Below are 16,251 nucleotides of genomic sequence, written 5' to 3'. Positions count from 1 at the left end.
TTGTGTTTCCTCTCTTGCTGTGTCTGTCTCTGTCAAATAAATAAATCTTTTTTTTAAATGTTGTTAAAAATGCAAGAGTAACCGTTTAAACATGCCAGATTACAGTCCATAGGCTAATCTTGACCAGCTGATGGCTGACAAGAAGGTAGCAGAGGATGTCTTGACCAAGAAGTTAGAGCAGCCTGTACCACCTCTCCATTTCCTGTACCAAGGTTCAGGAAATCTCACTGCTGTTAGATCGTCCCTGCTTGCTGTGCGGTAAAAATGACTGACTAGATAAATCCTCTTAGGATTCCTTTTGGGCTTAAAATACTTTAGTTTCTTGAAATTGACATTTCTAGTAAATGTGTGTAAGAGTAACTTTTTTTCTACTTTTTATGTTGTAGCTGTAATAAAACAGCTCTAACAGAAAAAAGTTGGTCACTGATCAAAATATAGAAATGACTTTCTTACTGTCATGGCTTTAAAAAATGTCCAGATACTTTATATTCATGTCCTTTGCTTTTTCATGTCGCTCTTGTGTATCTTCTATTTTCGGATACACTATAATCAGAGGAAATAAGAGGATTAAAATGCGAAGAGATTTTTGGCTACTTGTAAAATTTCACATTCTTTTCAACATTAAAACCTTTTTAATGGCTATAGCTTTTAGTTTTAAAATAATTCCTATTTATCCCTAAGGATATCCCTTAATATTTTATCCCTTATATTATATTATATCCTTTATATTTGAGGTACAATTCTCAATTTTCCACAATGAAACATTTACTTCTTACATGCTTCTCTTCTATTCTAATTATGGCAAAGTCCGCTAGTCTACAAGTGAGTGATTGAAACTGAATAATACTCCAGAAAACAGGAGTACCACAAATAATAACTTAGCGTCATGAATTAAAATCTCTCATTCTTGTGTTCAAGAGAAGTATTTCATGGCTTAGTTGGGGTACGTTATGAGAAAGTTCTTCTAGATGAGAATAAAATAAGAAATCTAACCTGTTGTCGCTGAATTTTGACTGGAAATGGTGGGTTCCTCTCTTTAGATAAAACAGTCACTGCTTTGCCATCCTCATGCTAGTTTGGGGGAAAACCTGTTTTTGCTTTATCATTGGTATAGAAATGAAAGTTTATGCCTTTCAAGGTGTGCCTCATTTTTTGGATTGACATTTGCTTTACCTTGTCTTTCCTAAATATGGATAAGAACACTGCATAAAAACCAGTTTGGATACTTAACTGGACTTGGGATAGAATAGAATTAAAATTTCTTTTAATGTGTCAATCTAGTTTTTAAGGATTGATAATGGAAATTACTGTTACGAAACAGTGAGAAATTATATCTGATTGTAGCACATCAATTATTCTTGTTAACTGAAAACCACGGCAGCTGGATTTCAAAGAAAACAAAACCTGCAAACTCCCTATTAAGTTCAAACATACTAGAAATCCGTTAAAAGTTCATCTTTTACTTTCTGACACTTTGTAAGCTTGGACTGGAATTATGATCTCTACAAGCTCTACTTCTTAGCTTCTGAAGTTGTCACCATTGAATTTTATGATCTTCATAAAAGAAACAAAAAGTTGGAGTTTGAAGCAAGGGCTTTCTTTCATCATCTCTCCATACTTGATATTTAGTTGAAGGGCACCCAGCAGCTTGGCAATGGAATGCTTTACTGTAGTGCTGATTTTGATTTTGAAACTGTGTCCTCTGAGATTATTAAGTAGATCATGAATTTTCTACAGAGGCAAAGGATAGAAAACCAAAACATATTCTGTGACACAGAGGTTTTTCATTGTATGATCAGAAAGTACATGGTCAGTAATGCCTACCTTTGGGTTACTCAGAAATTACTCTGGAGGGGAAGAAAAATTAAAGATGTTGAAAATCATAAATTCTGAGGGTATCTACCTTCAGGTCAGCAGCATCAAAGGAAGTTTCAAAGTAAGTGAACTTTTCTAAAAATTTGAACCTTGTTGTTCTTTTCACCTAGAAACCATTATTTTAGCTCCTTGTCTTTCTTTTTAGATGATAGAAGATGTTTTGGGAGAAGGCTCAGTCTCTGCCAGTCGGTTCAGTAGGTGGTTCTCTAACCCAAGCCGGTCAGGAAGCCGATCCAGCAGTCTTGGGTCAACACCACATGAAGAACTGGAGAGACTAGCAGGTAAAATGGCTTCAGATTCTGACTTTGAATATGGTTTTGAGCCTTCTCTGACATGGTTCATTCTGTCCTCGTTAGGGTACAGTAGGGTTAAAGAGTCTCTGGGTACTTAAAAAAAACAAAACAAAAAAAACTTCAATTTGTGCCCTTTTAATAACTGTTGAAGATCTGTTTCTGTGCTTTATTGGGACCAGTTAATTAATGAATATATTTACTTGCAATATTAGGTCTGGAACAAGCCATCCTCTCTCCTGGGCAAAACTCGGGGAATTATTTTGCTCCTATCCCACTGGAAGACCATGCTGAAAATAAAGTGGATATTTTAGAAATGCTACAGAAAGCCAAAGTGGATTTAAAACCTCTTCTTTCCAGTCTTTCTGCAAATAAAGAAAAGCTTAAGGAAAGCTGTAAGTGTTTATTAGAGTCTCCTTTATGCATTGAAAAAGTGTGGATCTCAGTCTTAGGGCAGTGGTTCTAACATACTGCTGTTTCATCAAAAGTCAAATAGCGAGTGGTTTTTATTTAATGTATTTCAAAAATTTTTATCAAACAGTACCACCTCCTTGAGAAGCTATTAGTTGGTGGTTCATGGGCTTTTCCTCCAAGTCCTCCTCCTTACCTGGAGCTTGATCATTATACTCCACTTAATGCTGTAGTCCTCCTGGGGATACGTTGGCAGCTTCTCACACCTTTGCCTCAGTCTGCCATGTTCTTGTTTAGGTTTGCACCCTCAACATAGACCTTAGTTTTATGCCCTCTTCCTAAGTACATAATTATGGCATTACTTCCACTGAGCAACCATGATTTTGTTTGGTTTTGGTATCAACCTTTTCTGACCTCAGTTCAACTGTGAAATAAATTATTTTCACGTTGACCATCATGGTTGCCAAAGAGCATTCCCAACACATATACCCTGGCTTGGCTTGATCTGGATTTTCTGAATCTTTCAGCGCATTCAGGAGTTGTGCTGTCAGTGGAAGAGGTAGAAGCGGGGCTCAAGGGCTTGAAGGTTGACCAGCCAGTGAAGAATTCGACTCCCTTCATGGCAGAACACTTAGAGGAGACCCTGAATGCTGTAACCAGTAATCGACAGCTCAAGAAAGATGGAGATATGACCGCATTCAACAAACTAGTGAGCACCATGAAGGCAAGTGGGACTTTGCCTTCTCAGCCCAAAGTTAGCGTAAGTATTTGGCACAATCCCCAACCTTTTCTCCTTTTCCCTTTCTATTCCCATTTCTCACTATAATAAATGGACTTAAAAAATGGTATCCTGAGTAAGTTGGAAGTTCTTTAATAGTCATTTGGTCCTTGATGCTTTTGTGTGTTCTCTAATTATCACTGTGCTATTTGTTACTAGAAAAAGAAGGCTTGTGGCTAATCTGTATGTTTTATGGGTGACAGTGTAACGATTAAAAGATTTGGATATAACTTTAAGTGACTGCTAAAAAAGAAAGGGGGAGTGGAAAATATTTTTTGGATGCACTCCAGAGGTTTTTTGTTTATTCAGCTACTTAAGCGAAAATAACTCACCACGTTTTTATAGTAGAGTCTTTTCACATATTTTAATCACTCCTGTATACCTGGAATTACCTGCTTTCTTGATTAGGCAGTTGGCTGTTGTACATATCATTTGTAAAACGTCCAAGATGGATTTTTCAAGACCATTGCATTCTGTCAACTTACTAAATAGAAAAAGCTGTGACTCGTAAAAACATTTTGGGGCATGAATTTGGGTTGTGCTTGTCGTGACTGTAGGTCAGTAAATGCAGGTGCGTAGCACATACTGGTCTTTGTCATAACACATTAGCGGTGGCTCTCCGCCATGACCTCTGTGTCAGTATTGCTATCCCTTGATAATAAAGGTGATACAGGATGCCTGACAAACCTGAATAATAAAAACATAAACATAGATTTTTTCTTGTTGCTCAGTTGCAGCAAATTTATTTAATTGAATTTTGCCTCCTGTTTTCTCCTGACATCATCTTTTCTGGGAACTACAAGTTGGTCATGATATCAGTAGTTTTTCATGATTCACTGTGCCTTGTACCAAGGGAAGAAAACTGGTGTTTTTTTATCTGACCAGAAGCTGGCAGTAGATTCCAACAGAGGTGCCGTTATTCCTGGCCTTATCGCCAGGACTGACTCTACCTCTGAAAGGAGGCATCTCAGGCAGACTTATTTCTTTGAATCTGACCACACCATGCCAATTATAGGGGAATGTTTCTCTTAAACCGCTGTCATAATAAATTACATAAGAGTTATTTGCATACAATGAATTATTAGATATACATCTTTTTTAATGAGGACTAGATTAAAAGATTGCAAACTGTCCTTTCTTCCTGTTCATTTGGGTCTTGGTGATTGGACCCAAGCTATGTATAAGCACTCAATCTTGTAAGTAGTTTCTTTCAGTGTGAATGATTAAAAAGTGGGAGCAGGGGGATTCAGTAATTTACCTGATGTTTTGAACATTTTGTTTCAGATATGAGGCTAGGGCTTGATATTGATGTAGTTGACCCTGTGTTGTATGAGGGTAACTGGTTTGATGTTGAGGTTTCGGTGCTCTGAAATATATCTGGACAAGGGAGGGAGCCTCAGACACCTGTGTAAAGGGATGGATAATATAATTTAAGTTGCTACACAAAAAGTAACACTAACCTAGGAAAGAAAGCAACAAGGAAAGTAATGTAATAAGCACACCAGATATTATCCCAAAATATTGCTTAATTTGCATGTTGTCAAGTTATGGTCTATTCCAAAATCAAGTCTTCAATTCCTATGGCTGTATGTGTGATGTATACTACTTCTGATCTGCCGCCATCTTTTAGCTTCAATCTAAACTCCATTTCAAATTGATTATAGAGGCTCTGTCTTCCAAATATAGTAAGCCACATGTGTAGTGTAAAGTTGCCCATTTTTGTTAGATGAAATTAAATGACTCTCAAGATCTCTTACTAAAAGCATCTACAGTTAGGGACTCCTGGATGGCTCAGTTGTTTGAGCATCTGACTCTTGATCTCAGAGTCCTGTGTTCAAGCCTGGAGTTGGGCTCCACGCTAGATACAGAGCCTATTAAAAAAAAAAAAGTCTCAATTCCGAAACCAACAATAAGAGACTGGGCTATCTTTGGGCTCTTGTCACGCCTCTGCAGCTTCACCTAGTAGAGGGAAGCTGTACCACAGAAAGCACTTCAGGCAAAGCTAAATGGGCACAAGAATGTCCTGAAGTGCAGGAGGGATAACTGCTGCTTCACTGAAAGAACAAAGAGTGGAGGGTCTGAATTTTGCCTTGTATATGAGAGCCATTTTGGAACAGCTTGTTTAAAAATAAAGTTAAAATTTCCTGAAATGTGAAACTCTGAAATATAACAATTCCAGCCAAACTTTCATGTTGTTTACTAGGTTTTTTAAAACTACTGATCTGTGATCTGTAAATCTTGTTTCAAAGATAATGGGTAGCAAAGGTTGCCTTGATAATTAAAATCTATAAATTACGGCTTCTTACAAAGTGCTCCTGTATTTCACCATATTCTTTCTCCCTTATTTTGGTCACAGTGTTAGAAACAGTTAAATGTGCTAGGGTTACCACAGGGAGGAAACGCCATCTGAGAGTGTCTGAGTGGACTTTGCATATACATGTGAAGATTCTTTCCATGTCCAGGTCTTTGGGACTATGTAATGAGCAAGTTGAGCAAGTGGATCTAAGTTAGTTTTCTGTGCCTTAGGTGTCATTCCGCTTAAGTGCCAACTCCCTGGGGAGTTTTTAATGCTTTCTTGTGGTCCCCAATGAACGTGTGAGTTCAGTGTGTAAGAAGGTTAAAACCAGTTTTCCTTTGACTTTTTTAGCGAAACCTTGAAAGCCATTTGATGTCCCCTGCTGAGATTCCAGGCCAGCCTGTCCCTAAGAACATCCTGCAGGTACTTCACCATCTTACACCAAGGCCTCGGAGTCCTGAACACTAGTCCCTTGAACCGGTTTTGTGTACTGGTCCAGCTCTGGGCCTTAGAGAAGGATCCATGGGGCCTGGCAATCGAGGATACAGTGTTGCTTCCTGACGTAGTTCTGTGTTGCTTTTAATCTCATTGCGGGGTGGGGAGGTGGTTGAAGATGACAAAGTAAGCCCTTGATTTCCAGCTTACAGGTTTGCAATTTCTATGGAAATTGGAAGTATCTAACCTATATTTGTGCACTAATTTAAAGCAAATGTTGCTAGCTGCACAGTGACAGGAATGTGTTGCATGTACATGTGCCAAGTCCTTCAGTGGAGCATGAGGGAGACTCATCGTTGGCTTCCAAAAGTTAATCCATAATTCACAGCCTCTGACTAGGAGGAAGAATGAGGTTGTTCACAAGGATGACTTCTTTTGCCCTTAGGAACTTCTGGGTCCGCCAGCTCAGAGACCTGCTTCTTCCAATCTTCTGAGTGGCCTTATGGGGAGTTTGGAGCCTGCAGCATCTTTACTGGGGCAAAGAGCACCCTCTCCTCCCTTGTCACAGGTGTTTCAGACACGAGCAGCCTCGGCAGACTACCTTCGTCCTAGAATACCATCACCAATTGGTAAATCCTTTGTGCATAGATGTCTGCCCATTCTCCCCCAGCCTCCCACAAAGGTTATACTTGTCCCCTAGAACTTGCAAAGTCTTCTTCATGGGCATCCCTGAAGAGTTTACAAAGAAATAAGTGAATTTATTATGCTTTTTGGGGGGGATGGTGAGGCACAAAGTTAGAAGATAATTTATCTGGCTGCCCTTCTAGATAAATACACTCCTAGTTCTTTCTCCTAAGACTGATCAAAATTGTATAAATTTGATCCAGCTTTTTAGTCTTATTCCTTATTTTGGGAATTCAAAGAAGTTAATTTGATTTTTCCTTGTTAGAGTAGACGTCAGGGTAGTGGCTCTCCACCAACTTAATGAAGTTGGTACATAATCAACTGTGAGGTCTTGTGGCTAAAAGCTGTCTTAACATGAGTATTGCGCAAAATCTCAGTGTTCTGTCACCCTGGACCACTTCAGGCTGCTGCCAGTCATACCTTGAGAATAAGTTTTTGTCCTGTTCTTCCCCAATTAGTTAGATAGAATAGAAAGAGTATAAGCCTCAAAGCCCTGGACTCGACTCTACTTACCAGCTGGCTCAGTGATAATGAGCCAAATCACTGACTAGAAAAGCACTTCTTTCTCAGATAGAGGTCTCAGCTCTGAAAGGGACAAAGCTGACAGCTTAGTGGGGTAGATGAATATACCAGCAATTTGGGTCATTAAGTGCTCTGATTAGGGTCCACATAGCCCAGTGTGGAGGCACAGAAGAACAGGGACATGATCAGCCCAGGAGTCAGTACTTGCTGAAAGAGATGGCGTTAAATAAGCAGCCGTGTGCAGTCATGCTGATACTTCTCTCATGGATGTGTGCTCTCTTGACACTGGTACACAACTTTCCCATCAGGTTTCACACCAGGACCACAGCAGCTACTCGGAGATCCATTCCAAGGCATGCGCAAGCCAATGAGCCCCGTCACGGCCCAGGTCTGTCTGAGCTTTTTCTCTAAGTTACTTGCTTGCTTTTCAACCTTATTATTGACTGTGGGATGGAGAACCGTTGCAATGCCTAGAAGTGGTTTTGAACTACAATTTGAGCTCAGCAAAGGCTAGAAGATTGGTGAACAATTAAAGTCCTACTTCATTGAAATCCTGTTCAGGGGCGCCTGGGTGGCTCAGTGGGTTAAGCCTCTGCCTTCGGCTCAGGTCATGATCTCAGGGTCCTGGGATAAAGCCCCGCGTTGGGCTCTCCGCTCAGTGGGGAGCCTGCTTCCCCCTCTCTCTGCCTGCCTTTCTGCCTACTTGTGATCTCTATCAAATAAATAAATAAATCTTAAAAAAAAAAAAATAAAGTCCTGTTCAGAGGATGGCAGCACAATTTAGTCAGGTTTGCAGTGCCCCCTTTCAGCTGCTGCTTAAACATACCTTTCTGAAAGTGAAGAGAGCCTCCATAGAAAGTGCATGGACTATAATCATTTTTCTGCTGATCTTCCTCTGCCGCCTTGTTCAGCAGATGAGCCAGCTAGAATTGCAACAGGCAGCTTTGGAGGGGCTGGCCCTGCCACATGACCTTGCAGTGCAGGCAGCCAACTTCTACCAGCCTGGTTTTGGCAAACCACAGGTGGACAGAACCAGAGACGGATTCAGAAACAGGTAAGTTTACTAACTAATCCTACCCTTGTGGGAATTTGCAAATCACTTTCCCACAGATAAGCAATTAGTTATCTACAGTGAAATTCTGTGGTACAGACTGATAGGTTTGTACAATATATGGTGAGAATTCCATCTCCAAATGTGCTAGAGAGGAAGTGAAACGATAGAATTCTGCAGGGGCATAGGCTTTTCATTCTACATAATTTTATTTATATTCTTGATTTAAAGGAATCATTTTTACAAATGTAGCTAGTGGGCATAGCTCTTACTTGTTGTTACAAGATGATGAAAAGTAAAACTTCCCCTAGCTTCCACCCCTACAGAGTCCTTGTTGAGTTACCAAATTGTCCTTTGATACAGGTTTGCTGATCCATTATTTGTTGGTCAGAGGTAATGGGTTTGTTGACCAAAGCTATAAACAAGTGATTACTGATTTCAGTCTCCTCCTGTTTCTTCCAATAATTACAGTAAGTAGTAATATGAACAATAAATTAGGGAAAAGGGGCAGCAATACCATTCTTTTTTGTTATAAAACAGAAAACTGCACTAAACAAATGTGTAGCTTATTACAAGATAGACTCCTTTGTTAGCTACCCAGAAGCTCCCTATGTGTCTTCTTCCAGTAATACCTCTTCCCTCTCTGATTCCATCCAGCCTTTAAAAGTAAATACCGGGGTGCCTGGCTGGCTCAGAAGAGCTTGCAAACTCTTGATTTCCAAGTTCTAAGTACGTGCCCCACGTTGGGTGTACAGATTACTTTAAAAAAAATAAATAAACTTAAAAACAAGTAAATACCACTTTAATTTTTTCAGTTTTATCACCAGTATTTTTATTCCTGAACGTTAAGTCCTGCCCATACAGCATATTTGGTAGTTAAAAAGTACTTATATTTTGGGGCGCCTGGGTGGCTCAGTGGGTTAAGCTTCTGCCTTCGGCTCAAGTCATGATCCCAGAGTCCTGGGATCAAGCCCCACATCGAGCTCTCTGCTCCTTGGGGAGACTGCCTCCCTCTCTCATTCTCTGCCTGCCTCTCTGCCTACTTGTGATCTCTGTCAAATAAATAAATAAAATCTTTAAAAAAAAATACTTATATTTTTATGTGATTCTTAAAATTGTCGTATCAGTGTCTCGTTGTCTTGCTTCAGCTGGTTTTATATGTTGACACTTTTAGAAAACATTGAAACCAGTAAGTACCCTGTATTCTTACATAAGTATTCTATCTTTATATAGTAGCCCTCAGCCTAAACAGAGAGCTCAGGACTGGCCTGCTGAGCCCCTCACTGTATTTCTCTCTGTAATGTAGTTTCTCATTAACTCATTGACTTGATTTATTGACCTTGAAAGCACTTTTGATATCCAGAACTTTATGTGCTTTTGGTAACAACCCTGTGAGGGAGATGGTATAAATAATTGCATTTTACAGATACAGATACTTAGATTTTTTTTTAAATGCAAGTTCCTCAAAACTAATAAGTAGACCTAAGTCATTGTCCACAGAGCCTTCATGTTGTTCGAATCAAATGTCAGTCTCTCAGGCCCTCCCTGAACACCCTGTATGCACTGTGTCCCCCAACAGACTTTATTTTTTTTTATTGTACTTACCTTCTGAGTTGGGTGTTTTTTTTTTTGTTTTTTTTTTTTTTTTTTTTTGGTCTTTCTCCCCATAGTAACCCCTTTACCCTACAACCAAAAGAATGTAATGAGGCCAGAGATTTTTTTTGTCTGTTTCATTTATTGCTGTATCTCCCACACGTCAGCCCAGTGTCTAGCACATAGCAGATGCTCAAGTATGTTCATCAGAAGGAATAAATGATAGGTGTGCAGAACCACCAGACTTGGGGTTTTCCCCCTGATCACTCCAGAGTACTACCGATCTGTTTCTCCCTCATTGTCCTGCTCAGATTCACAGTGGGGCAGCAGTGCAGCTTACCTGGTACAGACTGGAAAGAAGCCATGGGTTTAGGAGTCTTCTCTGTTTATGATTTAGGAACTCCCAGAATCACTAAGGCTTTGGCCCTCATGGTACAAGGTCTGATAGCTCAAGTGAGTGAAACTCTCATTAGCCAGGGAGCTCATATAATTCATTCTTCTCTCAGCCTTTGTGTATCTTCATCAGTTGTTTCCTGTTTTCTCCAAGTGAAGGGAGAATGAGTAGAATGGGGAGTAAAGGGAAGTCTCTTCTTTTAAACTTTGGGAGGCCTGGGATCAACCTTGTCTGTGGACCAGGAGTAATGGGGGATGCTGCATGTTCTTGGGTCTTGAGATAGCTGAAACTCTTGGTGCTCTGATTTAAAGCAGTGTCTTACGTAGCAGCAGTTCTACACCAGGCCCTGTGCGCGTCAGTATTGCTCCCTACTCTCAGCACAGCCTGGCCCACAGAATGAAGACTCACTCATAAGCTTCCCACTGACATAACCTACAAATCAACTACACGCCAGTCCTGGATAACCCTGCATTCCCAAGGTCTTGTACCTAATCCTTTTGCTTGAATTGTTGTTCTCCATGTTACAGCTTTCTCATCGGTCCCACTCAGTTTAATGCAGCTCCTTCCCAGAGACGCTTTCCTGGAGTCTTTCCAGTAGGAGTATTGTGTCACTCCTTCTCTACTTCATTTTCCATTTCACTTTACTGTTATCTAATATCTACATGCCTTAGTTTGCCCTCATTAGTGTCTCCCCACTAGACAAGAAGAATTCTTGCAAGGCCCAGGACCATGTTTAATCTTTTGTCTTCCTTCAGAACTTAGCATGTGGTTTTGCATATGTTAGGCACTTAATAAATGCTTGGAAAGTTGAAATGGATGAGGGAAATGGGATATCCAAGTCCTACGCTGGTCTTGAGTATTCTTTGGTTTTAGGATTTGGAGTTCGAGCAGCTTGAAGCTCATACTGGTATTTGGGTTTGTTCACAGGCAACAGCGAGTGACCAAGTCACCAGCACCCGTGCACCGAGGGAATTCCTCTTCCCCTGCCCCTGCTGCCTCCATCACAAGCATGGTCAGTGACCTCTGCTTTTGTAAATGACGTGAAGGCTTCTCCATTTGATTGTGCTTATATTATATCGCCGTGTACCCCAAAATATCCTTAAGTGCCTTCATAGGAATAACTGGCTTAATAGTCTATCATACCTGCTTATTTATTTGATCTTCCCCTTTCAGGATGCAGTCTTAACTCTTAGGGTTCTAGTGAAGCCCCTACATTGGGGAAGGTATGTTCCAGCAGATGGAGGAGTATGGACTAAAACATACCAAGTGATACAATATGTTCAAACAAATGAATAGGTGGAGTAGGGAGTAGAGGATGATAGGGTGAAAGATAGGAGGTGAGATGGATGGGGTGAATGGGTTGGATCATGGGGAATCCAGTGAAACATGTTGGGGACTTCACAGATTCAGGTCTGTGATATGAATTAAAGCTAGGACAAAGGAGTTTGCTTATTTGTGTTGTTAAATCTAGTTTTACAACTGACTCATTCATATATTAGCTTTTCTTTTTCTTTTTTTAAGTTTTATCCCCCAGAAACTTCTATCACCATCAAAGCTGATGGAGAAGGGGAAAAACTGTTACTCTGCTTCTGGACCCCAAGTGGGTCTTTGCACCAAGCACTCTGAAGACCGGGTCTAGAAGGGGTTCTCTGTTCATAATTCATGCCCTGTCCCCTGCCATCAAGGAGTTGGGGTTAATGAGAAAAGGCACATGCACAATGATCAAAGTTAAAATGGATATTGAAGAGATGGGAACAAATTAACCCAAAAGGTGAATCCTAAGGGGTGAGGAGACTGTTAACACAATTGTGAATTTTCTGGTAGCCAAGTTAAGATAGGATATGTTAAGAGTATAGAAAAATTTAGGTTCTGAGGTTGTCTTTGAACTTCTCCAGCTGGTAAAGCTCTTGCTCTAGGGTATACTTCTGGCCATATTCTTCCCTGTTCTCAGCCTAATCCCAGGCGAGGGAGATGGTTGAAGCAGGGCTACCATAGGTAGGCCCCTATCACCACAGACAGGTGGATAGGTTGAAGCTCCGTGCTTTAACTACCTTTGTGCTAGAGCTAAATCTAGGTTTTGATGAAAATGCGATGTGAGCAAGTGATGGTGCACTTGGGGCACCACCTGTCTGGTCCATCCTGTTTCTCTTTCTCCAGCAGCTAGACACCAGAAGGTTGGAGTTGGGTCTCTGCCACGTGTAGCTAATCAGGGGACTGGCTCTTCAGCTTGTTGAGCAGCTTGACCAGTTAAGCCTGGCTTGATTAGGAAAGACATTTAGAGAACACGCTAATACTGTTTTTCTCTGCAGCTTTCTCCTTCCTTCACCCCTACCTCAGTGATTCGTAAGATGTATGAGAGCAAAGAGAAAAGCAAGGAGGAGCCAGCATCTGGAAAAGCAGCTCTTGGTGACAGTAAAGATGACACTCAGAAGGCCAGTGAAGGTAATGCAGAGCTCTTGAGTGTGTACTGCCCAAGAAAGTATGTGACGGAGCACAGGGTTGAGTGCTCACCAGCTGATCTGATTCTCGGCAAATCCCTACACAAAACTCCTGCCTGCTTTGGACCATAGTTCGGTGTCTGACAGTGGGAAAAGCACTGTACCAGTTCACAATTGCTTAGCCCTCTGAAATTCTGACCAACCTAATAGTGGTATGAGTACTAGTATGAGGAAGAGTGAGTTTTAGTTTAGAATCATTTTTTTTTAAGATCTTTATTTATTTGAGAGAGAGAACATGAACTTGTGGGAGGAGCAAAGGAAGAAGCAGACTCCCTGCTGAGCAGGGACCTGGATGTAAGGCTCCATCCTGGGACTCTAGGATCATGACCTGAGCCACCCAGGTGCCCTAGTTCCGAATGCTATTGAGGCTTCAAAGTTGAATTATTAGTACATTTATTTGGCAAATTAATGTGGTACAACCCATTTTACTTCTGAAATGTTCTCTCTAGTCTATGGAGACTAAGTGTCCAATATAATCCAGGAATGGGTGAAGCATAAGGTGTGGAGAGCCTTTTAGAAGTATGTAGAAGGGGCACCTGAGTGGTTTAGTCGGCTAACCGTCTTGACTCTTGATTCTGGCTCAGGTCATGCCCTCAGGGTCAGGAGATGGAGCCCCAGCTGTCTGCTCAGCTCGAAGTCTGCTTGAGATTCTGCCTCTCCGTCTGATTGTGTGCAATGCTCTTTCACTTGCTCACTAAATAAAATCTTAAAAAAAAAAAAGTATATAGAAAATGTTGCACAGTTGGGACTGTCAAGGATGTGGTGAAATAGATTCTAGTAAGTTAGGTTTACACAAGTCTACAGTATTGGTTTGAGAGCTTTTTGCCTGTGAGAAAGCTTCTGGGAAAAAGGAAATCCTATTGGTTCTACTAAAAGGCAGTTCAGATTCCTTCACTAGACTCTAATTTCTGTTGTGATGGATTTGTATAATTTTACTTTCATTTGATTTTCCCCTTAGGCTAAAAAAAAGCGTGTTAATCCCAAGCACTTGACTATGACTGTACTAGTTCCCACACAGATCTGAACCACAGCCATATGGGCAAGGCAGAGCAAGGTGCCTAAGTTAGACAGCCAGACCTTAACCCAGCTTCACTTGCCCATAGCTGTTCCTGGGTTGGGAGGATAGTAAGAAAAATAAACTCTATTCCAGCAAGGTATTTGGAGACTAGCAGTCCTGGGGTGTAGTTCCAGCTCTGTTCTAACTACTCCTGTTACCTTGACTAGGCCTACTCATGAGGCAAAAATGATGGTTTTTATGATACAATCCTCTAAATCTGCTGAGGGGATCAATTAAGGACTGTAAACTTTCTAAGAAATGAGATTTGCTAGATCGTTGGGAAGGCCATGTTTGGGTGAAGTTTGCCAATACCAAAATATTCTCTGGGTCCTTACAGAGAACTTGCTGTCGTCGAACTCTGTGCCCAGTGCTGATCGGGACTCTTCTCCCACTACAAATCCCAAACTTCCAACATTGCAGCGGTCTTCATGTTCTACCCCACTGTCTCAGACTAACCGTTACACCAAAGAGCAAGATTATCGACCTAAAGCAACTGGGAGAAAAACACCCACCTTGGCATCCCCAGTTCCAGGAACACCTTTTCTCCGCCCTGTCCACCAAGTTCCCCTTGTCCCCCATGTCCCGATCGTCCGGCCTGCTCACCAGCTTCACCCAGGGTTGGTCCAAAGGATGCTGGCCCAGGGAGTACATCCACAGCATCTTCCAAGTTTGCTCCAAGCTGGTGAGTTTCTGACCTTGCATGACAGCAGTTGCCAGAACTGATGAAGTACTATAGTTTTGAGAGGTTTTTTTATCTCTAGAAAAATGTTGCTAGATTTTTCCATCTAACTGGTGGGTAGTGGGTCCAATCCAAACTATCCCTTAGTCTATTGAAAAATGAAGAAGCTAGCTTAAGCATTGCTCACTGATCAACTTGTGGATCAGCAAAGCTTGAAAATTTCCAGGCAGATTACGTCTTACCAGTTTTTTTTTCCGCCCCTGCCCAACAGGTGTACTTCCTCCTGGGATGGACCTGACTCATTTACAGGGAATATCTGGCCCAATCCTGGGTCAACCCTTTTACCCTTTACCTGCAGCTAGTCACCCTCTCCTAAACCCTCGCCCTGGGACACCTCTGCATCTGGCAATGATGCAGCAGCAGCTACAGCGCTCAGGTAGGCTCAGGATTGGGCCAGGGGAGCAGGGGATGGCCTGAGTAGGCTTCAAGCTTTTGGACCAGTTTCCAGTGAGGGGATGAATTATGTGATTCATTCTTTAACTTATCCTAGCAAGAGTAGGATAAGGAGATAACCAGAGAATAGGATGAAGTAAACCAACCTCTATGGATTTTGGAACTCCTATTCCTATAGACAGAGAGCAGACTATGCTTTGGCATTTTTTTGGTCCTCTGCCTCTTAAGGAGAGGAGGCTGACAGATTTAGCATGGAGACTATCCAGAGGAGATGCCCTCTCAGCAGCTAATGTTAGTACTTCTGTGATAGGGCTGCTTGTTACGGGCAGTAGTGGTCATGTCATTTATGATGGCTTCTGAATAGTTGTGCTTTCCAAGGTGCTGTCTTCTGGCATTTTGTTTTTTTAAAGATTTTATTTATTTGACAGACAGAGATCACAAGTAGGCAGAGCAGCAGGCAGAGAGGGGGAAGCAGGCTCCCCGCCGAGCAGAGAGCCCGATGTGGGGCTCGATCCCAGGATCCTGGGATCATGACCTGAGCCGAAGGCAGAGGCTTAACCCACTGAGCCACCCAGGTGCCCCTGTCTTCTGGTACTTTGTAAGGATTTGAGGGAGGCAAGGCCTGATACAGAACTGTGTTCCCCTACATGCTCTGAATGATAACCTTCTTTCTTATCCCCATAGTTCTTCATCCTCCAGGCTCTGGTTCCCAGGCAGCAGCTGTCAGCGTTCAGACGACCCCTCAGAATGTGCCCACCAGGTCAGGCCTGCCCCACGTGCACTCCCAGCTGGAGCATCGCCCCAGCCAGAGGAGCAGCTCCCCGGTGGGCCTCGCCAAATGGTTTGGCTCAGATGTGCTACAGCAGCCCCTGCCCTCCATGCCTGCCAAAGTCATCAGTGTAGATGAATTGGAGTATCGTCAGTGAACAGGGCAGGCAGACTAACCTGTGCCTGGACTTACAGTGGCACTTTGATTAGGACTCTGCTTCCTCACTGCGGATTGGTTTATGGAGTTTTACTTTGGAGCACTCTGTGAAGCTATTTAGGGAAGCCCAGGCACCTGGTGTGGTCTGCACTGAGGGAAGGATCTTAACCAATCGAATGGAGCCTACGTGGTCGGAATACAGGATGCACATGTTGTCCATCCTGGCAGTAGTCTTTTTTTGTAAGATATGTGAATGAAGTGTTGGTGTCTTCACCAAGAGGTGGCACCTAAGGGTTCTGAGGAAATAAAT

General features: G+C 41.9%; 1 protein-coding gene across 7 annotated transcripts in view; it reads left to right on the top strand.

Moving 5' to 3' along the window:
* EIF4ENIF1 (eukaryotic translation initiation factor 4E nuclear import factor 1) overlaps positions 1 to 15,985 on the top strand; it is a 43,605-nt gene extending 27,620 nt beyond the window's left edge. For 3 of the 7 annotated variants that reach the window (XM_032883187.1, XM_032883185.1, XM_032883186.1), the window contains exons 8-19: positions 2,021 to 2,156; positions 2,381 to 2,560; positions 3,104 to 3,336; positions 6,002 to 6,073; positions 6,531 to 6,714; positions 7,600 to 7,679; positions 8,203 to 8,345; positions 11,257 to 11,341; positions 12,639 to 12,771; positions 14,222 to 14,566; positions 14,835 to 14,999; positions 15,701 to 15,985. In XM_032883187.1, the coding sequence (XP_032739078.1) occupies positions 2,021 to 2,156; positions 2,381 to 2,560; positions 3,104 to 3,336; positions 6,002 to 6,073; positions 6,531 to 6,714; positions 7,600 to 7,679; positions 8,203 to 8,345; positions 11,257 to 11,341; positions 12,639 to 12,771; positions 14,222 to 14,566; positions 14,835 to 14,999; positions 15,701 to 15,942 (1,998 nt within the window). In that variant the 3' untranslated portion in view covers positions 15,943 to 15,985. The remainder of the gene's footprint in view (positions 1 to 2,020; positions 2,157 to 2,380; positions 2,561 to 3,103; positions 3,337 to 6,001; positions 6,074 to 6,530; positions 6,715 to 7,599; positions 7,680 to 8,202; positions 8,346 to 11,256; positions 11,342 to 12,638; positions 12,772 to 14,221; positions 14,567 to 14,834; positions 15,000 to 15,700) is intronic. The other 4 variants (XM_032883188.1, XM_032883192.1, XM_032883190.1 and 1 more) reach the window with 4 other exon arrangements.
* Positions 15,986 to 16,251: the final 266 nt, after the last annotated feature.

The sequence above is a fragment of the Lontra canadensis genome, unplaced genomic scaffold, assembly GCF_010015895.1.
Source record: "Lontra canadensis isolate GAN:19392208 unplaced genomic scaffold, GSC_riverotter_1.0 scaffold87, whole genome shotgun sequence".
Taxonomy (NCBI): domain Eukaryota; kingdom Metazoa; phylum Chordata; class Mammalia; order Carnivora; family Mustelidae; genus Lontra; species Lontra canadensis.
This window is presented reverse-complemented; position numbering and strand designations above follow the sequence as displayed.